The 23,593-nt window shown below is 40.4% G+C and overlaps 1 protein-coding gene across 1 annotated transcript in view; it reads right to left on the minus strand.

Annotated features, from left to right (window-relative positions):
* Positions 1 to 12,374, minus strand: part of cntn3b (contactin 3b) — a 40,789-nt gene extending 28,415 nt beyond the window's left edge. Inside the window, exons 1-3 of the mRNA XM_030051228.1 lie at positions 12,036 to 12,374; positions 6,774 to 6,909; positions 3,955 to 4,090 (exon numbers count right to left, since the gene is read on the minus strand). Coding sequence (XP_029907088.1) covers positions 3,955 to 4,090; positions 6,774 to 6,828 — 191 coding nt within the window. The 5' untranslated portion in view covers positions 6,829 to 6,909; positions 12,036 to 12,374. The remainder of the gene's footprint in view (positions 1 to 3,954; positions 4,091 to 6,773; positions 6,910 to 12,035) is intronic.
* Positions 12,375 to 23,593: the final 11,219 nt, after the last annotated feature.

Consider the following 23,593-nt stretch of genomic DNA (forward strand, 5'->3'; position numbering starts at 1 on the left):
GTGAAAGTGGAACAGAGCATCTGAGTGGTGGAAATACAAAAAAAAACAAAACAAAAAAAACCCCTAACCAGTTAAGCCAAATAAACTCACCAAAGTCATTTGAATCAACTACACCCAATCAGATTAACTAGTGTAAACATGTAGCAGGCAATCTTCATATCTACTTGACATCCATCCTTTCAACAGTCTCCCTCATATTTTAACAAAACCAGATTTTTTCTCTTTCAGCTGGAATGTTAAATTTGTGTGATTTCCAAACATGGCCAACAGCCCCTTGAAGGAAAATTCCTCCTCTGAGTGCTCTTATACTCTTAAATATCATTGATCTGTGATTCAATGGGTTGGTTTGTGATGAAGTGCTGTAATTTACTTTCTCTGTGCCCCCACTTTTCCTCAACCTGCTTGGTCTACCTTTACTTCACTGAGTAATTTCTGACATTATCAGAAATGCCTTTTAACAACCCCTGAGAACATGCCTGAGCTTGTTGTGTTCAATCACAAGTGGGTATATGGGCATACAAATACAACAATGTATCTATCCACCTAACCCGTTATTTACTTAGAAAGACACAAACCAGCCACATGCACTAAAAAAATAAAATAAAAATAAGGGGTGCAACTATTATCAATTTAGCCAGTGATTTACTAACAGCTGACATTTAAACGAGCTTGTAATTTCAGTGCAATTAGCCAATTATCAAGTAAGAAACAAATCTGATCGATAGTCTACAGTAATTACACAGAAATTCTCTTGTAGATTTTATTTAAAATAATCCTTAGGGTGAACAGGCCATCCATGGAAAAAGTCCGGGGAGAGAAAAAAATAATTTCGCTGAGGCCCTGATGCACCTGCCACACCTCTGCCATCCTCATCTTTCTCCTCCTCCACCTCTTCCTCTGCATCATCACACTCATCACCCTTTCTGCATTTATCCACATTTCAATGGCTGTATTGTGAAGCATGCAGCAAACAGCAGTGATCCCTTCTCTGGACTGTACAGCGGCTTCACCTGTGCAGTGCAGGCAGCGAAACCTTGACTTCAAACCTTCAAATCTTGACTTCACCACATTTCTGGCTGTTATGTGGGCAGTGTTGTATCTCTGGTCTGCAGGAGGACCAGGCTTGGCAGAGGTTTCAACAGCCAGGAGTGGAAGGTGTATGCTCAGTCTCCTTATGAAATTAAATCAAACACATTACAGTCTGGTATTTACGTAATGCAATCCCTACTTCTGATTAATGGGGAAAATGTCTTGTCACTTGCGTAATGTGAATTGGAAACACAGGCCTAAGTAGGCTGCCAGTAGATTTGAAAATAATTTTCACATTTGCAATTAAAATAAAATGTGCTTTCACTGGGCGATAAATAGTGTCCACAATTCATAGTTAAATGGTGATTTTTGCGCTTTCTGGCTGATACGCCTTAAAAAACATATTCATCAGTTTTAAGACGCTAAATATTTGTCCACCCTCAGTTGCACTCACAAAATCAATCCGCGTGCCAGTGATAAATCAGAATTATTACTTTTTACATGCACAGTGCCTGGCTACTGTGTGAACGATGAGATGTGTCTATCAGTGCAAGCTTAAAGCTGGCTGCGGTGCATTCAGTTCCTCTGAGGCTGCTGTCAGTGGAGAAACTGGTATCTCTGTCTCTTCTATGATGGATTTCTCCCTGTGCTGCATGAGCGTCGGTGCAAAATGGTGAGTCTAGAAAGAAGATCTTGCTCTTTGATTCTGAGGAACTGAAACCAAAACCTGACGTTTACCACTGATGTTTTAGATAGCTGAAACATTTTCCGCTATCAAACTGCATTGTAGCTGCACTGGAAATGTCTGAACACAATGTCACATCATCTACATTTGGCCAGTTATCCACAGGATGTTGAAAAAATACACCAACGAACAACAAAATGGCCCCAGAAGTGCAAGTCTCACATCACCAGCAGCTACTTCTAGCAGTAGTATTCAAGTATTTTGCGGTGGATTTTTCCTTTAACCAGAGATGCTGCATGGGTCACTGCAAAATGTCTTTGGGGGCTGTATCATCCAATTCTGATTGGACTAACATGCATTATACACACAGTCCATTCATGGCTCGCTGGAATGCATTAACATCAACTGTGCTGACAAATTTCATAACAGTGACAAAACTGCTGGGAATAAACATGCGTAAGTATTTCTGATGCATTATAGGCTTAAATTTAATTCTGAGGCCCATTTAATTTTCCATATGGATATTATGGCAAATGGATATATTTTTCTTAATGATTACAGCATCTTAGTTTAGAAGTGTAAGTGTAGAATTCTGAATTTTATACCCCTTTGCTGAGCGTATGTAATTAAACAAATATGATTAATTTCCGAGGTCTTGTGTATAGTTTGCAGATGCTGGTGAAAGTCACAGCATGGCCACTTCCTAGGGATGTTCTTGGCAGTTCTTTCAGGACATTTGTGGTTCTAATTTCAGTGTTAGTGAAATACATTGCCAAGCATTTACGCTTTCTATTGTATCACCAGGACAAAAAAAAAGTCCTCTCCTTGCCCGAAGGGAGACAAGTCAAGGACAATCAGTGTCAAAGGAGAAAAAAACCTGATGCAACCCAAATAAACTTAAAAAAAAAAAAAAAAAAGATTCCTTTCTCAAAGTAAAACTAAGGACATAAAACTAGTGTCTTTAAAAGCATTACCAGAAATGCCAATCCACTGCAGTGCGAATTTGTTCTCTCATATATCAATCCCATCATTTAAACCAAGGGTAATGCTGACTTTGAGTATAGTCGACTGACAGCATGTGAATATCATCTATGGAAGAATGGGATAAGTTTATTTTCTATTGTGTTGTTACTACAAAACATATATTTGAGTCATAATGTGCAATTACAGAATGTTATACTGCATTAAATGACTAGAAAATGCTAATCAAAGATCCATACCCTAACAACAGGGATCCGTTAAGAGCTGCCCTTATAATTTACGCAGGAACTCAGCTTGCTCACAGCTGGGGGAAAAAACTGCAGACCATACTGACAGCATCACATTTTACTACCAGTGCACTAGTAATGCAAACGCAACCAACTCAGAGGAAAATACCTCTTGAACAACAGAGATGAATGTCAAAATGGTTCATCCTGCAGGTGAGAGTATGCAAGCTATGGCTTAGACTACATCCTAGGATAGCTCAGGTTGCACAACAAGTATAATGATACCCCCTGCTGCTGCTCTTAGGCCTTGTTTTCAGCACAGACACATTATAGGAAATGTAAGCGTTTAACGGAATGTCACTCACAAGGTTATTGCCTCTCTCCACTGCTTGCCGTGCATTTACATGATGCTGACCAAGCTACGAAACACAATCTACCACAAAAACAGCGCCGGCTGCCATTTTCAGGCAGGCTCCGCTGAAAGAGAATGGCCAGGGAGATATCAAAGGATCTGCGGTGCAAATTAGTCGCTGGAATCTCCTTTACTCTCCTAATGATCTCTTAAGCCGTGCACCATATTATAAATTATCAGCTTCAATCATACAGAGGCTTAAATCTTATCATTAATAAAGTTAACCTCACTCATATCTGGGGTGCTGGCATATTCATCAACCACAGCGGTGGCTCCGGGAGTCTACCTCTACATCATACCAACGACTGAAAATGGACTCTAAGCATTTTAAATTAGAAATGGATGCTCAATTAAGCAGTTACCCTTTGAAGCCTATCTTTTTTTGTCGAATGGTACATAATCTCTCTCAAACGGTTACGTCCAGAAAACGTTGTGCTTCACCAAATCAATAGCAATCAAGGCTATCGGTGCACTGTTTGATTTCTGTGGAGGCAGCAATGAAGATGTACAAGCAATTAAGCTGCAGCGGATTCTCATGATGTGATGAGGATGTGGAGCAGAGAACACGTGGACAGTTTACCGTGACTTGTCGGTAATGTAACTTCAACAGGGTAATTTACCTGTACTGTGGAGAAGGGCTCCCCTCTGCCTCACATCTAATGGTAGCTTGCTGGTCTAGGGAGTTGATCGGTAAAATGAGGTCACTGGGCTCTGTCCTCCATCTTGGCCCTCGAAATATGACATCCTCTGTGCAGGCTGGAGAAAGGGAAAAAAGTCTACAGTAAAACAACCCAGAAAAAAAATTGTCTCTTTGACCTTATAAATAAATAAATAAATAAATAAATAAATAAATAAATAAATAAATAATAATAATAATAATCCAAAAGCTAAAGCCAGCATCTGGACAAACAAGAAGTGGATGATGGTGCAGAAAAAGGAAATTCTCGAAAGTTTTTTGTGCTCTTTCCTCTGAAATGCCTCAATTTCAAAGGATGATTCAACAGCGGAAATCAAATAAGGGCGAAAGAAATACCGCAACTCAACGCCCACGTATCCTCAGCACATATTAGTTTTAAGACAGTATGTGGAACTTCTGTTCTTTGAACAGTTTTGCTCTGTCCCAGGAAAAAGCGAGGAGGTGCTTAAGGACAATGCCCACGATTTGACTTATAGGCCCAGTGTTTTTCTTGCTTTGAGGACAGTAAACACCATCGACCACTGTTACCCTTTGCAGATATATTTGGTATCTTTTCCACTATATGCTACTTCAGCACTACCATACTTCATCTGCAAATTTGCTTCAGACATCTACTAAACTAAAGAAAATAACTGCCCACGTTACTTTTATGTATTTGCTCCAATGTAGCGTACAGGGTCCATTTGCCATTCTGGACTGCCAGGCCTCACTCAGCCACTTAATCATTATGATAAATAGTCACATTGTTGTTAGCATGCAAGATGTGATTAATTTTCCCCCCTCAAAACTCTCTGGGAAAAAACGAACTAAAGACTAAATAAAAATGCTGCAAATAAGTAATATTTTCTCTGATTACTATGTAAATATTTAGCTGGCTAAGGAGTTTGGGAGAGCTTTATGCAGTTGCACAGACCCCTCTTACTCAGATGATATGGGGCGGTAGTTAAAAAAACAACAACATCTTGACTTATAACGAGTCAGCAAGTGCTACGAATTAACTGAGGCAGTCAGTGCGGGTTACTTGCACAGCACAGGCAGCAGGATTAGAGTACAGTAGAGAAGTCATCAGGAACAGGCATTTCAAAGAATTTCCACAGAGTAATTAATGGCCTCCTGTAATTGACTGAATTGATTAATAAAGCAGCGGTGTATTTTCAGAACATCTATACCATGCTACGCTTGCACCGGTTAATTGTAGCCATAAGGATGCACTCATTTGCCAGCAGCTTAAAAGGAAGGGAAGTGGAACAGTCTGGTGCAAAATGAAAGCAAAGTCAACAGACGGCCATAGTAGCCCTAATTAATACCCTACTGCTCACAGTGTACCGCGTGTGGCTATCAATTCCACAAATGGTTTTAGGCAGAGTAATATGTGAAAGTATCAACACTTTTTGTCATTGTGTGATAGCCTAGTAGATAATTGGGAAACAAGAAATGACAAAACATGAATTGAGGAAGCACTTAGAGTGGTTTCTGAAATATGGAGGAATTAATTAACCTTGAACTAAATTGCGACAAAGGAGCAGAAAAGGCAAAATTAGGAGGAAATTTGACAGGAAGATGCTGTCAGAAGCTAATGTATATTCCATTAAGTTAATGTACAGTGACCTATTAATACATTAGTTAGTAAATTACATCAATGCCTGACTGAAACATCGCATTCAATCAGTAGAGAGATTGGCTGAGCATCCCTCTGCCAAAAGTTTGATGAGAATTTTATGAAAATGCCAGGCTTACACCTAAAGTGCCACTGGTTCTTGTGAAGTTGATGATACAGGTTTCGAGGGAGAGGCTCCTCTACCTCTCCTTCACGAGAAGCAAATTTCAAAATATAACCCCTCGGATGTCTTTTTTTTTTTTTATCAAAAGTGGTGAATTTCAAGGGTTTGTGGATTCATTAAGGTACATTTTCAGATACAACTGGAACATACTATTGCAATGATGAATATGTATTGACTAACGCCCATAAGCAAGACCAAAAAGCCAAAGACCAAAATCGGTGTTGTTCATTTGGAAGATGACTTTGCTCGGAACTTGCTCCCCTGAGAACTGGGTGTGAATTACCCATGAGCCAATTTGAATAACATTCATTGGGATTTACAAAGTCATTTGCACAAGACTTGACATTCTATTGGAGTATCTGTATTTCTCCTGCTCGAATCCCAGGTGGCCACAAGGGCAGAAAGAGGCAGAGAGGCAAGTAGATTGTGCTAAAATGCAGAGCCAGTTTCATTCCAAGGATCCTGATAATGATCTGGACAAGTCATAAACAGGGATGGGCTAGGGATCCCAGAGGTCCCTGACAGTGTATACTGTAAATGTACAGATGAAGGCCGGCCTGGGGGCTATTGAAGGACATCTTGCCTAAGTACGGTATATATAATAACTGCAGCTTAATCAGTGTAACCTATCTGGTCAAGAGATTCACTACAGTTATTTACAACTGTTCTGATTCTGTCATTCATTCTTCTTGACCACCAGACTGTATATTTTATGTGAACACTAGTTACCATTTATGAGCAGTATTTTTGAAAAAAGAGAGAAAAAAAACTCTCTAACCTGCACCTTAGAGACATGGAAACTGTATGGGATTATGCAAATCAGACCAACACTAATATTATTCAGCAATCAATATACATGCAATTACTTTCTAATATGAAAGCAGAAATGATATTAGGATACATATAACCATAATACCAAGTACAGTACATCTGAAATGAAATATGTGGTAAAACATCTTACCTGCAAGGCATCCAGTGATTGATAGCAGAACAATTTGTTTCCATAGAAACATCATCTTTAGTTGCCGAGGGCAAATAAGACTCTCATCCAATTGCTTGTGAATGGAATGCTCTCCCTTGAATACACGACTTTTAATCTGAAGGGAAAGTAATTATGGATATAATTAAAATATGACATTTTGTGCCAAATATGACAAGCATTGAACAGCAAAAACATGATTATAGCACTGGTAAGTTACATAATTAGTTTGCATTTTTTGTGAGTCATTGTAAGTGAAGTGAAAGTGAATCTTAAAGAAAATGAAGCACTACACATACAGTGGGCAAACTTAAGGATGCAACCCAAGGAGCTCATTTTTGTGCGATGCCGAAGAAACAGCTGCTAAATGAGTATGTTTTCCTTTACCATGCATGTTTTTCATCCTGCATAACAAGCGCAAGCCTGCCTCTCAAAAGAGAAGTGAGGAAGGAAGTGATTGACCTCAAAAGATACTTCTCTCTCCCTATCTGACTATTAATAGGAGCCGGTAGACAGGCTATATGCACCCTACTCTGCAGCAAAATGCCACCTCATACTACAACAAAGGGTTTGGAGGCCAACTGAATGTTAGCAAACTGACTGTTTCCATTTAAGTGTGAATGCTTTCACACACGCCTAAACAGAAATCCTAAATAAGCCAAACGATACCAAGTTCACTGGCAGAATTACCTATTAACGAAGAGCCATTTTGAAAATGCAGCATTTCATCTCCACTTTGAAATTCACTGTCCCGTCACACTGCCCTCATCATTTGTATCATGTTGGCAAAGGGCGAACATCTACAAAGTGCTGCATCAAAAGTCCCATTTAAAGGGTGATCAATGACCTAAATGGCCATTAAAAGTTTTCTAACGTGGAGGAGGAACAGAGAGCTCTTGCATTGTAATTGCAGTATCACTGGCACAGAACAGGCTTTGCTGAAGCTTTGACCTACATCACAGTAAGTGGAAAGTGATATGCCTCTCAGGATTAAGAATTCAACCCATCCCCTCATCCTTACAACATAACCCTGTTGTGTGGATTAACTCCGTACTATCTTTGGAATCCTTGAAACAGACCTAAAATACCACCAGTGACTTGTTTCACCAACTTGTAACTGTGGGATTACGGCTGTGGTTTGATGTGAAGAGCAGTTGTTGGTGTTAATACATAATCTTACAGACTTGTGCATTTATGCAAGAAGCCTACAAGGCACTGGGCTGGTGCTGAGCTGTCACACAGTACAATCTATAGGGGGCACATCATCTCATTTGCCTAGTCGTAACATAATGGTCGGGCCAGTGTTGGCTTAACTTAACTGTCCTGGTGCCAGTAATTGTTCCTCATCTGCTGTAATTGCAGGCACAGCTAGATTCAAAGTGGATTTCCTGGTGTCTTTCAAAATTTAAGGGGCATTTTGCCACTCTAAAAACCCATCACATTGGATTACACGGTTTGAGATTCTACTGGAAAAATGTGTGCTACATTTTTCAGTTTGAGTGCAGTATTAACTGCCATCCGCTGTCGGAGGGATCCAACCTCGTCATCCCATCCCATTCGTCCAAAATGCTTCAAGTTCCTGAGAGGAAAATCTCCTTCAAGAAAAACTTTACTTGCAGCTTTGGCATTATACAGTAGACCTATATGGCAGAGTGTTATAGGTTTAGATGAGTATGTTCAGTACTGGCTTTTTATAAAACCAGTCAGTCTTGCCCACTGCTGATATGATGGACTTCCTCTCCAATCACTGCCACATAAAAGAGTCTGCAAACCCTGCAATTACATTTTATTTTCATGGCACATTTAATTTGTTTAATAGTTCAATATTGTTTTCTTTGAATTAATTCTTTATTTAACAGCCTAATGTGTCCCAGATTTTCTCTACCATCACCCATCTTTAAACAGCTGCTAACCCTAAAAGAATTTCATTAGTCTGGGTTTCAGTAGAGAGGTTGAGCGTGAATGCTGTTTCAGAGGCTTTTCTTCTATTGAAAGACTAAAGGTCTTTGAAAAGTTGTTGTTTTTGGCACGCTCAGATTTTAAGATGCTGAACACTCATGAAAATGATCAGAACTGGCCTTCAAAAACCTGTTATCTGCTGAAACCTACTGAAAAAGTGAAAGCAACAGTGGTCACTGAGAAAGCTTAAGGTAGCTTATGTCCCATAGGGCCTTGTGGCGATAAAGGTTTGGTATCATTACTTCTTGGCTTTCTGAACTGAAATGATGAGCACAAGATTGCTCTGCCAAATGTAATGAGGCATCATTCTTTCACCTCCACAGTAGCTAAGCCTAATGGAAGTCATTGGCTAAATGCATTCCAGAGTAAATGAGATGACTCCTTGGTTAGTGGGGCTGTTGTTTGGCACATAATTGATAGGAGAGGTGGTTAAAGGCATCCATTTCCCCCTGAGGGCAGCATAATTGCAAAAGAATCTAATAAGGGAGGGAGTAAAGGATAGAGGTTCAATCATAGGGGTGTGTATACCCAGGGTCTGTATTCAGAGCACATGCAGGACATAGGCAGCACGAAGCCTGAAGAAGCAGTTACATCTGATGATGCAAAAACGGTCACAATCCAAAAAACGAACACACGTGTCATACAGGTAATGTTTACTGTAGTGTATATTCTATTCATTCACTTGGAGTTGTTTTTCAACAAATGGCATGACAGTCTGCTGCCATCTCCATTATAGCACTCAGTGGCAGAACCTAGGGAGAAGAATCCACCACTTGGGACTGACACAATCTGAAAACACAGCTGCTCTGTGATTTGGCCAGTGAATGAAGAATTCACAATCAGCTGTGCACTGCCGCCTCCCAATTTAGTCTTACTGAAGACCCACAGAAGTCTATTTCACATGAACCGGCGGGGATGAAAATTTTACTAAAGTGATTAACAAATAAAAGCGCGGCTTAATGTCTCTATTCCATGGCTTAGGTGTATTAGGCTGGTGCAAAATACCTGTCAAATGAAAACAAGGGCAAAGATGGACTAATTGTTTGGTATCGATTGCACCATAACTGTCTGCATCATCGCTGAAGCAGCCGAATGATGCTTGCAGAGTCAAATTAAGCATTGAGGCTTCAAATGAAAGGCATTCCACGTAGATGCAGCCTCTCATCCGAGCCATCTCAACAGTTGCTCCATGTACATTCATGCAAGGATCGCTTGAATGTGTTGTCTCTCGTTAGATGTTCCTCCCATTTCAAGCACGGTCTTAGAGGCACATAAAAAAATAGCCACTTCAAATGTGTGACTGACTTGTCACCACTGTGCATGTACAGTCTGAAAAGGATAGTGTGATTAGGGCTGAAGCAGTGTGACTAAAGCCAGATATGGATAGAAAAGGACAACATGGAGCAATGAGTAATAGAGTGAGCTCTGAACAAATAAATGTGACTGCCTCTGAAATGTGCCCCTCAGTTGAAAACCTGTGACATTATGGCACTGGTTCAACGCTCAGTATGGTGTTTTTTCCACACAAAATAAATGCAGTATTTAAATATATATATATATATATATTTATAATCTACTATTCCTTTCCAACGTTTTCTGACCGAAAATGATGATATTTTTTTACCCATTAAATGTTTGTTTACCAGAATACGAGTAAACATCTGGGGTGGGCAGTTTACAGCCACAGCAGACATAGTACAGCTGTGTATTTTCATGCGAAAAATCATTGAATCCCTTGAAGACAGCAGGACGCCCCCAATGACTCCCTCCACTGTTAAACAAGGCTGCATCCCTCAGCTGCTGCCTAGTACAGGGCAGGAGAGTAAGTGCACTTAAAAGACAGGGAGAGGAAGAAGGGAGCAGCGATCCATTTCTCAACCCCATCATCAGCATGGCACATTCCCAGACCCTCATCCCAGATACAGCCGCAAACACAGGACTGGAGGTCAAGGATGAGGAGGGGGAATACAGAGGATACTCAAGGTGGCTCTTAAAACATTTCTGTGCTCTCCAATTAATTTTGCTTCATACAGCAAAGCGTTTGCGGTCACAAATCGGTCGCACAATGTAATTGCCACTCTGATTCCATCAAAAGGGGCTTCAAAGCAATCGCAGGTTACAGAGGAATGAGGAATACAGACTCATCCTCGCCTCTGCCATTCCTGATACTGCTGCAATAGAGAACAATTCACTACATGGCTTCAAAGATTATTTCACCTCTCATTTGGCTACTGCTTGTTATTCTCCAAATATGTGCAAAGGCTCTATAAATAAACATGAATAGAGAGGAGAACGATTACAATCCCTGATGAATAGTTGGATACTTTGAAGATGCAGCAGGCAGAATATTTTTCCTCCTGCTGTTAGGTCTCTCCTTTTAGAGTATGGGCAAAAAAGAAGGACCTGTGTGCAGACCATTGATGGGGCAATATCTGAGGGTGAGGCTGGGTTGTTAACACCATATAGCGCACCCATTCATAACCCTCATGAAAAAAGAACTGAAGCATTCAATAGTAAATTTAAATTTTAATAATTCACCAAAACATCATATGCTATAGATTTATCAGAATACTATAATATATTAAAAATAAATAAATAATAATAAGGACACCATGAACTCAATATTGAGTTTTATGGACACACAATGAGTCTCACATGAATACTATGAAAATTTTTGTGTTTTTGTCAAGGAAATAAGCCGTTTTTCCAATCAGACTAAGAAAAAAAAAAAAAAATGTTTTCTGTCAGGGACTATAGTAATTTCCTTAAACAACTTGGAGAGGTTATCTAGTGGTGGGGAGTCCTGATGCTGTGTCTCTGTGTGACTTCGCTGAGCAGCACCATATGGACTTGTGTCCTAGATGAGGGAAATGAGCCCCAACAGCAGAAATCCCAGTAGAACCATTCAAACCATTTGAGGCTCGTCTAGAAAAGCAATCATCAGCATCATGCATGTGTAACCACTATCCTATCAGTCTCTTTGTCACTCTGGCTGCCCTTTTCACCAGTTTTCGAAAAATCAGATGGAAAAAGAAAAAAAAAAAATCTTCGAGATATAGCCATTTTAGTATCGGTTATTTTATCTTGGTGTGCATGCTCTGAGTCGATTTAAGTTGCATCGCCTAATGTTGCACTGCAAATCAAAGGCAGCAAACTTAGCAGCGTATAAACCTTATGTCAAAATTAAAAGGCAGGGAAAAGACGTATTGATGTGTGCAGGCAATGTCAGTGATGATTCCTACAAGTCCCGTTTGTGACCGATAAAAACCGGAGCCACGTACTTACTTGTTTTAGGGTGCAGTTTTTTTCCTCTTCATTAAATTTGATTGTAATTCCAATATCCGTAAGATGGTGATCTGTGGCTTAGGGTACTAGTGACCAGATAACATTTTTCATATCAACTCTTGGTCTGTCAGAAGCCACAGAAGAGGTTTCTCTCTGCTCCAGTGTGCAGTCCGTGCGCTCTGCACTTACTCTGAGCCCGGTCCAAGTGCGTCTCTCGGTCTTTGACTGAGGATGCGTCCCTCGGTATATTCCCCGATCTGTGAATGAGCTGGGTGAGGATGATGAGCGCTAAACCAGACTGTCCTTCGACCTCCGACCACCCTGTGTTACACTCCACAAGATGCTGCCAAGAAGAAGAGGACAGCGGTCTTTCAGAGCTGAGATTCACATTGTGCGCATCCCCGGGCTCCGGGCTCTTTGTGCGCAGGAAGAAGCGCCCACTGGTGACGCGTGAAACCACCCATCGCAGCACAATAATGCGCCACCAACCTATGGGCTCTGGCCATTTCTAAGTGAGCCCAAATTTGATGTTGTAGTTATCATTATAGTGCAGAGCGGAAATAAGACTAAAAAAATGTCAGAAATATATCCGCCATAGGATGTATGGGCTATAAAAACCACATTAGGAGAGAATTCGGGACCATTGATTCCTGTTCTTTAACAATTTATCAGTTTGACCAAATAATAGAATCCTATTTTGTCAGTCACCAGTCTTCACTTTATTCCATGAAATTCTCTGAATAAGCAGGGTTTGTAAGTTATGGTGCCACATGATATGAGATAAGGACTTTAGCATATACATATTTTTAGGGAATTGTCCTTTGCTGATAATGAGCGTGAAGGAATGGGAAGGATGAGCTCAGTTAATAATAAAGAAGTGATACATATGTGCTTAAATATGAATAATTCAAAAGAGCTCCCAAAAGAGGCTGTTATGATGTTGATCCAGCAGATCAACATATGTGATGCTGATAGACAGACATTGCTTAGGGGCAGGATCATCATTAAATTAAAATGTGGAATTACATTAAATGTGGAATTACATTTTTTGAGCTGAGGCCTTTCCCTACAGGGCTTGAATGGGAGTTTTCAGATCGACCCAAAAGTGTAGCTTTAGATTTAAACCGTTCAAGATAGCTGACCACGCCGAGACAGGTGCTATGGTGCCTTTTGGTCTAAAAAGAGGATTTCACCTAATTTAACTTTCACTGCTTTCATGATGCAACCATCAGAAATCATACATACGTTGATTAACATTATCACAGCTTATTTCAAGGTCTTAATAACTGTAGCACTGGATATAAAAATTTAGGCCATTTGAGGTCATTTGTGTGTACAGTACAGTGGTGTGATGTTGCCGGCTCACAGTTTCGCTGCCTGGGCTGCTGTTTAAGCTGCAGTCCTCAACAATTTATTGTTCAAAAAACAGTACAATGGGCGGGTGCTGCATAAACAACACAGAAGATGTGAGACTCTCCAGTTCTAAGGACTGTTCTGTGAATGCTTTCCCTAGGTTGGCTATATATTATTCTCTTTTCACAGGATTATTACAAGGATTTCAGCTGGTATATGTGGGCTTCATGGAGATGAATATTTATAGCGTACCTAGGAAAAAGCTCCCTTAATTGAACTATATCTAGAAATGTATGTAGGAGGTTTTGCAAACAACGAACAAATAAACAAATAAATGAAGAAATGAATGAATGAATGCATCATGCCCATGACCTTCAAAGCACCAACAATTATATCTCTCATTAGTTTGTCTGTTTATCCTGTTAAAAGGTAAAGTGTATAACCCAGTAATACACTGTATGGACAAAAGTATTGGGACACCCCTCTTAATGGCTGAATTCAGGTGTTTCACTCAGTCCCAGTCCATGGCCGAGCAGCTGCATGCAAGCCTTGCATCACCAAGCACAACGGCAAGCGTCAGATGGAGCGGTGTAAAGTACGCCACCACTGGACTCTGGAGCGGCAACCAATCACGCTTCTCTATCTGTCAGTCTGATGGACGAGTCTGGGTTTGGTGAATGCCAGGAGAACGTTCCCTGCCTGACTGCATTGTGCCGACTGTAAAGTTTGGTGGAGGAGGGATAATGCTATGGGCTTGTTTTTCTGGGGTTGGCCTCGGCCCCTTAGATCCAGTGAAAGAAAATCTTAATGCTTCAGCTCACCAAGACATTTTGGACTATTCTCTGCTTCCAGCTTTGTGGGAACAGTTTGGGGAAGGCCCTTTTCTGCTCCAGCATGACTGAGCCCCAGTGCACAAAGCAGCTCCATAAAGGCATGGCTGGGTGAGTTTGGTGTGGAAGAACTTGACTGGCCCGCACAGAGCCCCGACCTCAACCCCATCATACACTTTTGAGATGAACTAGAACGGAGATTGCAAGCCAGGCCCTCTGGTCCAACATCAGTATCTGAGCTCACAAATGCTCTTCTGGATGAACGGGTAAAAATTCCCACAGTCACACTCCAAAATCTTGTAGAAAGCATTCCCAGAAGAGTGGAAGCTGTTGTAGCTGCAACGGTGGGGAGGCAGCTCCATATTAATGCCTATGGATTTAGAATGGGATGTCAAAAAATCTCCTGTAGGTGTAACGTGTAGGTGTCCCAATACTTTTCTCCATATAATGTATGTGCATAGGGATGTATGGCAGATTTTTTCACTTCCAAAATGGATATATAAAATTTAATTTCAAGTGTCATCCAGCGCTGAGCACCAATAAATCCACCATCTTCACTGAAAAACTGAGAGTTAGCCATTTGTCTAGGTTCAGTGGACAAAATTGATTGAGATATAATTTTTGTCTCACAATTAGAGAGAGCTGACACTCTTTTATGTGAGATAAAAGCACATGGTTGAGTTGCTTGGCTTTGATTTCTGACATGTAACAGCAGTTTCACAGAAAATCGCAAATTGTGCTATCGCCTTCCTTCAACCTGATATGTAATGCAGTGCACAGTTTATGACAAGTTCATGTCCAAAAGACTACATATTCCTTTTGTTGGAGGGAAAAAAAAACCCACCAGAAACGCATCATCATTTAATAATTCTAAATATTGAGGATCCTGTTTGTAAAGGTGATATTTTGTTTACTATTTTGGCAATTTTAGTTATTCAGTAGAGCAATTTGTTTTATTCTAAAACTGTCAGTCTTTTTTGCTACAGTTGGTGTCACTTATGCTCAAAAGTTTCACATCTCATTTTCAAACTCCTCTTCTGCTGCGCCAGTGATTCACTTTCAAGAGAAGAGAAGCCTTGAAAGAACAAGCAGTCGAGTGAAAATCGGCAAGATAGCAGTGGAAGGGGCTGATATTCACACTAGTGTTTCACCAGCTGGCACTCATCAAACAATATAAATCTTGTTATCACTGCGTAGATAATTGCTGTTAGTATTATCTGGTACAATCCATTTGATTAATTCTAATATTAAAATGATGGAGATATTAATATTTAATGTTTCCGGGGGCAGTACCACTCTAGTTTTTTAAAAGGAGACCAGAGAATACAGCGGAGTTGAAACCTCGTTAATTAGGGTCATTTGGCATCCTGGTGGTTTTACAGAAGTGTGCGGTTTGTGTTTGAAATAAAAATGTTCAAGGTCAGCCGGTACCATACAGTGCCACTGTAGAAATCCCACTTCATCCATAGTAACAACGAAGGGTAATGAGAGGGTAGATCATCCTGCAACTAGGGGACCCAGGTACAGTATAAGCTCTCCTTTCACTGGCATAATCCCTGCAGAAGTGTCTTTGAGCAAGACATTGAATCCCCACCAGCTCCAGGGCTGCTGCTCTGTAGCTGACCCTGACCTCTGACCTCTGAATAGCACTGCTGCTACTTTTTCTTGAGGAAAATTAGCACATATTCAAGTAAAATTTTAATGCCCTTCAAGTGAAAAAGTTACCAGGTTTCAGCTCACAGCCCATGCAGGTGTTCACAAACCATAACCTGCTGATGTTTGTATATCAGATGCATAATTAAAACTTGTGACTGATGCGCTGGTTGTTGTTGCTGCAGGATTTTAATCAGTCACAAAAAGGCAGTCGATAATATATTGGCAGACGTGTTGTCGTGTGTTGACTGAGGCCTCACCTTAGGAATTAAATGTAGGCGGGGATGTTTAATTAGTTGGGAAGCGGGGTGTTACAACCCTGGTCGTATGTTTTGTGCTCCCTTGTTGCAGTTCTGTGATTATAATGTGCAGTTCCAAGATGATTGGCTGACTGTGAGAAGGCGACTGCATGCCATTGGCTCCAGCAGTGGGTCATCGCTGTAAAAGGGGGCAGCGGTCTCGTGAGGACGGCACTCTCCTTCCTCCACTCCTGACCCAGCTGACAGACTGTCTGTGATTCATCAGTGATTGTTTGACTAGTAGCGGTGCACTGCTGTTTCTGTAGTGTTGGTTTTCTCCCGGTTTGTTTATGTAGGAAGATAATTTTCACTGTATTTTATTTCCAGTTCATTTTGGTAGGTTATCTCCCTGCTCCAGTTAGTTTTTTGCTTGTTTGTTTTTGTTTTGACTGTTGTTTTGGCCTTGGACACCACAAAGCCAATTTCACTGGTCCAGACTAGATGTTCTAGTATATAGTTGTGTTGTAATTTATATAACTAAATTATTTAACATCACACTCTAGCCTTGTAATAAATAGCAGGAACAATTTTGAATATACACCTTATAAATAAATGCATTCTTCTGCAGCTATATCTGTGTTCAAACTACTCTTACATTGGCTTGGGAGATGAGTAGGAGTGTGCACATTTTGATGGTGTATCTTGGGCACACCTAGATGGGGTATAGCCGACCCATTGTTGCAACTTCTTCCATCTAAAAAAACAGCAACACTTGATTTTCCCCGAACAATTCTTCCCCGGGATGGAGCAGGAGTGTTCATATTAGTTCAGCTTGGCTGTCATAATACGTTTGACCTCTACAATGGCAGCACTCTTATCTATTATCACAAAGGAAGCACTTAGAGGTTCAATTTTACAGGCCATGGCAGTATCTTGTCTGCGATGCAAGCACTGAAGCACATCGCCGTCTATGTTCAGTGCTTATAAAAGTCATTCTCAAGATCCGTGATGTGCTCTAATTGCTGCACAAACGTTTGGGTTGATAGAGGCTGTTGCATCAAATTGGGAGAATTTTGAGCAAGCCATTTGTTGGCAAAAACAGATAAAAAAAAGTCCTTTTGGAAAAGATTTGAGGTCACACAGTGGTGTAGCGAGCTGGGGCAGAAGGGGAAAAAGAGGACATGGAAAAAAGTGGTCTAAAGAATGAAATTCAGCAGAAGCTGTACTTCCCTGAGTGATGGGCAGTTTAGAGCAAGAAATTGGTGAGTTTCTGAGTTCTATAAGCTTGGCAGCGTTCACTACTCCACTGGAGTTTCTGCCAGTTCAAACCTCTGTAAAGCAGCATGTTTGAGGTGCTCCATAAGAGCATCCACTTGTGAGAATAGCTGTTTATTTTTTTTATTTTTTTTTTTTTTGTTATCATTGCACTTTGGCTTTGTGTTGAAGCAAAAAGAGTTGTAGGCAACACTTTACTGTCCGGCTGTCAGTGGTGGAAAGAGTGCAAAAATATCCTTGTCAAGTAGAAGTAAGACCAGTGTTACTTTGCTAAAATTGAACTTCAGTGGAAATGAAATCATTGTTTTACAAATGTGCTTGTCTGAAAGGTAGCTTATTTAAACTGTACTGTGAATAAAAGATACTGAGGCTCTTAAAAATGAAAGACACTGTTACATATAATCATCTGATAAAAGCCAAAACGGATGAGAGGAAGAAAAATCTCATTCTTTCCACCTCCACTATTCTTTAAGGTCAACCCTATCTTCCGAGGCAGGGCCCTATTTTTCTGTAGTCCCAGGACTCTCTATCTCCTCAATAACTCTGTTGTATTTACAAAAATGCATGATCCCACACTAATGTTTAGTAAATAATATTGAATGATGTGAATGATTAATGTTGTGTATGTGGCTAATGTTTATGCCGGCACAAATCCCAACTTTGTGAGAAATTTCTAATGTTAATACTAAGACTGTCAATGTTGCATCTTAAATATGCACGTTGTCTTAAAACAACATGATAATCTACACAGTTGTTTTCCAATGAATTATTGCAAAGTGCGCTCAATAGAGTGCAAATCTCCCCTTTTCAGGACTGCAGGTACAGTATAGAAAATATACCATAGAACTTCCAAAGCTGATAAAGTTTAGTTGTTCTTTTTGTATCTGTTTCACTTTATTACACACATTGTATCAGTGGTCAGGAACCTATGCCTCACAAGCCATTTCTGGCTTTTTGCCAGAAGTCATACGGCTTTTGTCAGAAACTGCATTTCAAAAAGAGTCACTGCACACACACCGGACTGCTCCGCACCTCTCTCTGTGCCTGTCCCTGTGTGTGTCTGCTCTGTGTCTTGTTGACTTTCTCTGTCAGCAGTGTGTTTTATAAACTCGCCCCAAAACACAGCACATCCTATATTTGTTCACCCACGAGCTGGGCAAACACGGCCAAATAGGATAAGGAGAAGAATATTAGGATGATAGGCCCAGCAGAATGTGAAGAGAGAGAGAGAGGGAGACGGCAGCAGTGGTCGAGCAAGCTACACGATGAATGAAGAGAGAGAGTGGAAATAGCGAGAACAAATATTTTGAAAAGGTTTTGAACCATTGCAATGACCAGAGGTTCTTCACCATACAATCATAACTGTGCACCAAAAATATTAGGCTGACTAGCCCAGTAATATACAAGATTAGCTCTGGACAGACAGACACACACACACACACACACACACACACACACACACAAAACCAAACGCATGATCTCCCCCAGGCTGCTTTGACTAAGAGAGTATCTTTTGAGATATTTACATCTGGATGTATTTATATGCTTGCTGGAACTTGCTGGAAATGTGATTATTACATCAGATTATTCATTTTTGTCAATATACTAGAGGTATTGATGGAAACATTGTTGGAGAGGATTCCCTCAAAATTTGCATGCAAAGATTTTTTCTTCTTTTTCTTGAAAGAAGAGAGATTGGAAAATCAGACTCAGTGGTTTTCAAAATTCAGTCAGACTCAAAGACCCAGGGATAAAATAATTCTGTCTAACACAGAGTGTAGTCAATAGAGAACCATGGAGCTGGAGAGCTTGTCAATAGCAGAGTTTACTCAACAAAATGCGAGCATCACTTGTACAGCAGAATGCACAAATTCATTAGATCAACAGCCCATTAATGCACGACACTCGACTCGAACTGAAGGTCTTGAATAACTAGAGTAACTGAGACGTATGTCATAGAGTCAGGCAAGGCCGTTGTCATATTTGAGCTTTCTGACTCGGTTTTGTGTCCTTCCTGAAATGTTTGAGGTAAAATCTAATGGCTACAATACAATTCAAAAACAAAAACAAAACAAACAAACAAAAAAAAAGTCAAGAACAGAGGATGTTTTACGACCTGGGAAGTTTTATACTTGTGGTGATTTAACTGATGAGAATAAATGCTAAACTCCTGTGTTTCACTGTGAGAAGCGTGCATCATGCTTTAACAGTTCAAGCTGAAACATCTCGAAAAGCTGACGTCAAGCACACGGCCCATCCCAAGCTGTAACAATGCATTCTCTCTTCTTGTGATAACCTGGGACGAACATTTCCCACAAGGACAGAGTGGCAACGTGGTGTTCTTGGATTTGATAATCACCTTTGTTGCTGCTGAAATGTGACAGATGTTGCATTCTTCCTGTCACTGACCTTGTAACCTCCCACTGTGTTTATGAACCAAGAAAGATGGCTGTGAAAGGCATAACTCAAGGCCGACTTGGGTCTTTGACAAAGAGACACACTTATTCCACTTCCTTCAAAAGGGATGCTGCACTCTGTGGCGTGATCGTGCCTTGTGGTGCAACATGAACTCTGAGAGGGTCACACCGTGGTCACACACTATGCGCTGGGATCATTTATATTACCGTTTTGAATTTAAGTTGGTCATCTCAAACTGTAGTGACCTGATTTCTCTGATTCCCAATGAACCCATGGGTTCATTGTCCCATGGGCTGAATGGATGTCTCTTATTACCTCCTGATAAAACTTACTGCCTCTAACATGTTGTGTATCACACGTTTATTTCCTGGTGTGCTTTTGGTTCACAGCCTGCCCCTTGTTGAGCTAAATGATGGCTCCTCTTCCTTCACTTGGCCTTGTTCCCATTGGTCAGCGCTGAGGGCCTGCTTGTCTCTGACCCAAGTGTTCACCACTGCATTCACCGGGTCACTTTTAAAAACAGGTTTCTCCATCCCATGAGCCTCTTTGGGTCAGCTTTTTCTCTGGATGTTGTCATTTCGGCCAGAAGCACCTGATGCACCCCCGATGAAGCCTTGAGTCGGGAGCGCAAACACGTCTGCTCTCGTTTATTATTCTTATTTTTACCGCTTAAATATACATGTTATAAGGAAATATATTCATAGGTCTTTTGTATTTCCTTTTGCAGTGCACATTTCACTCTGGGATTATGCACTTACCCTTCACAGTTATACTGTAAGGTGTGACGCTTGAGAAAAGAATCTCTGATAAATCATCTCTGTTCTTTATTCAGCAGTTTTTTAATTAATAAAAGGAAGCAAATCTTGTATGGCTGTGAGTTCTTGTGAATTCTTACACCTTAGCTGCATGCTTTCACAGTCGTCTTCCTGTATTGAAATTCACTTGACATCACACAAAAGGAATACTTGCTTCTTGCTTCTTCATCTGTTAGTTTGACTGGACTGATGCCATTCAGAGACAAACCAGGATGGTCATAAGGCAACACTCCCAACACTCCTGTACAAGCAGCGCCTCTGGGGTGAGAAGAAGACAGTAGTGATGGAAGTAGCGATCCTGAGCAACAGCAACATCAGGAAAAAGGAACACGAGAAGCGCGAAAAATACCGAGGGCTGAGAGAGGAGCTCGAGAAGATGTAGAGAGTGAAGGCCAACATGGTGCCGCTGGTAATAAGAGCTCTCGCCATGTGACCGTACAGAATCTGTACTTGTTTGGTTAATGGAAATCACAATTAGGAAATCTGTACACTAAACTGTGATACATGAAAATGTTAAAGTGAAATGAATTATGATATTTCTTTTGCACCTTGAAAACTATTCTCCTTTTTAAAATCCATTACTTCCTGGAGAACAGTGTAACTTTTGTGCCGACCTCATGCTGCCCCAGTGAGTGGAAATAAAAACCCCAACTAATGGAATATCACACATTTTAAACAGTCTGCCCCTTCCAACAAATAAACACACCGTTTTCTGTGTTTCAAAGATGTCACATGGAGGCCACTTGGAGATCGGATGCAAAGGGAGCAAGAGACGAGCAGCCCCATTTTACTTTGCAAGAAGTCATTCTGCAAATCATGTGGGGCTATGAAAAACCTCACAACATAAAACCAAAATATGAATTTTTGGTTACAACATACACCTTATAATGTTCTGCCTCTGAGGCTTATACTATTGTCGCCACTCGTAAAGCATGAAACTGATAATTCACTGAGTAAAGCAAATGTTTCCCTGTGGACAATCCCCAGTGGACAAACTGTGGACGACTTTATTACAATGATGGAGTACTGGTGTGAAGAAAGTTTGAAGTCTCTCAACGTTCATTTTCATATCGTAGCGGAATGAATGGAAAACAATGGCTGGATAAAAGACAGGAAAATTTATATCGGATTTTCTAAAATAGGATTGCTTGCCTCGGGACAAGATAAGCAGAAATGTGAAGTACAGTATATACATTTTGTAGATATTGCGCTCATATCATGTGCCTCTCCTACATTTTGACAGCACATCAGAAATAATGGATGACTGCAGTGATCTGAAATAAATGCAATAACTCACCAATAGGTTGTTTCAACAGGAAAGATGCCAATTTAAGGGAACAATACTACTTTTCATTGCCATTATGATCATTGTGACTTAAAAGGAACCAATTTAAATGAATATGCAGAAGGGGATACATTTAGTGTTTGTTCAGTACAAGTAGCATGCAATATAACTCAGTAAGAAGACCATTTATTGCAACAAATGATGATACACTTCAATGTGGTTGTGCTCCTCAGATGCTCCAAGAACAAGCATATTTCAGCATAATTCACTCCTGTAATTATAATCACAATAAAAAGACTCAAGTCAGCCAATTGTGTGAAAAATAGACAGGCTTTCTTGATGCCAGTGGTATTTTCATTGGATGATTAAGAAATGTATCTTAAATTCTGATCAAGTTGAACAGTTGAAGCACATTTGCTTCCACAGAATTAAAGTATTTATTTCCACGGTGGATATTTATCCACTTGATCACCTTCAGTGGACTGATTGTGAGTCACAATCAGCCTTCTTCATTCTCCTAAATGAATAAATGGAATATTTTATGTTGGACTGAGCAGTCGGATCTATATATATATATTTATATATCATGTTTGGGGAGAGAGTATCAAACAGAATTTGGTGCCTCATCTGGTGGGCTACCTGCTGGGATTTATTATCACTTCAGAAGTAAGCGCGCACAGAAGATCCACATGGTATCTCCGCTGCTGCAGGAGCCGGCTCGAGACACAATGTTATGGTCAAACTTGTTCTTACATCTACTTTGTGTCACAAGGTTCAAACTTGAGGGGTCATTGAATAGTCTTGTAGCCATACTTTATAGGGGCAAGTGACCTACCAACACTTTTAAATAGAAATGGATAACTGAGACGCTACAGTGCCCAGGCCTGACTGTGTGATTATTGCCATCTTTAGTGACCACTGAATTCCTCTGTTAAACATATGGATAGATAGATACTAATTTTGCTGAATTGTAAAGTAACACTTTCTCTTCGGGGCACATGAATGAGGTTTTATTTTCCTGCTGGGAAATATGCCACAATGTGCTGATAAGCTGTACTGGTTGATTGGCCTTTCCTGCTGTGAAGAATGAATTCATTGACTATGTGATGCCTCCAGGTAGTTAATATATTAATTACATACACATATTGTTAGACATAATACAATTATATAACCATAATACAGGATATTTAGCCTATTAATAACTCTTGCCCTTTTGAAGTAAAGTTTTACCAACAGCCGTGGTAACTTTTTTTTTTTTTTTTTTTTCCCCCAGCATGAACTTTTGAATGAATGCAGAAATGGCCTTCTATATTCAACTTTGATGCAACAATATTGCTGTTTTCACTGACCTGTGCTTGAACCTGACTAACATTTTATGAACAAGGAACTCATGAGGCACCGCAGAGTTGTGCTGATCAGACGCTGCATGCCCTAAGATGGAGAGAGAAAAACAGAAAGAAAAAGCTGGGAGGTTAGAGGGAGGTTAGAGAGGGATAAAGACTGGTGATAGAGATAAAATGTGAACAAATTAGACCGCCTAGAAAACATTAGCCATTAGACACCTCGGGCAGCCTTCGACAAACTAATTCACTGCAGGCAGCCACTGGAATTAGAGGGAGAAAATTGTACAGATGGAAAGCTGAGAAAAGAAAATCCCAATAAAGTTTTGAAATTAGCTTTTTGGCGTGAG

The sequence above is a fragment of the Myripristis murdjan genome, chromosome 5 (genome assembly GCF_902150065.1).
Source record: "Myripristis murdjan chromosome 5, fMyrMur1.1, whole genome shotgun sequence".
NCBI classification, from domain to species: domain Eukaryota; kingdom Metazoa; phylum Chordata; class Actinopteri; order Holocentriformes; family Holocentridae; genus Myripristis; species Myripristis murdjan.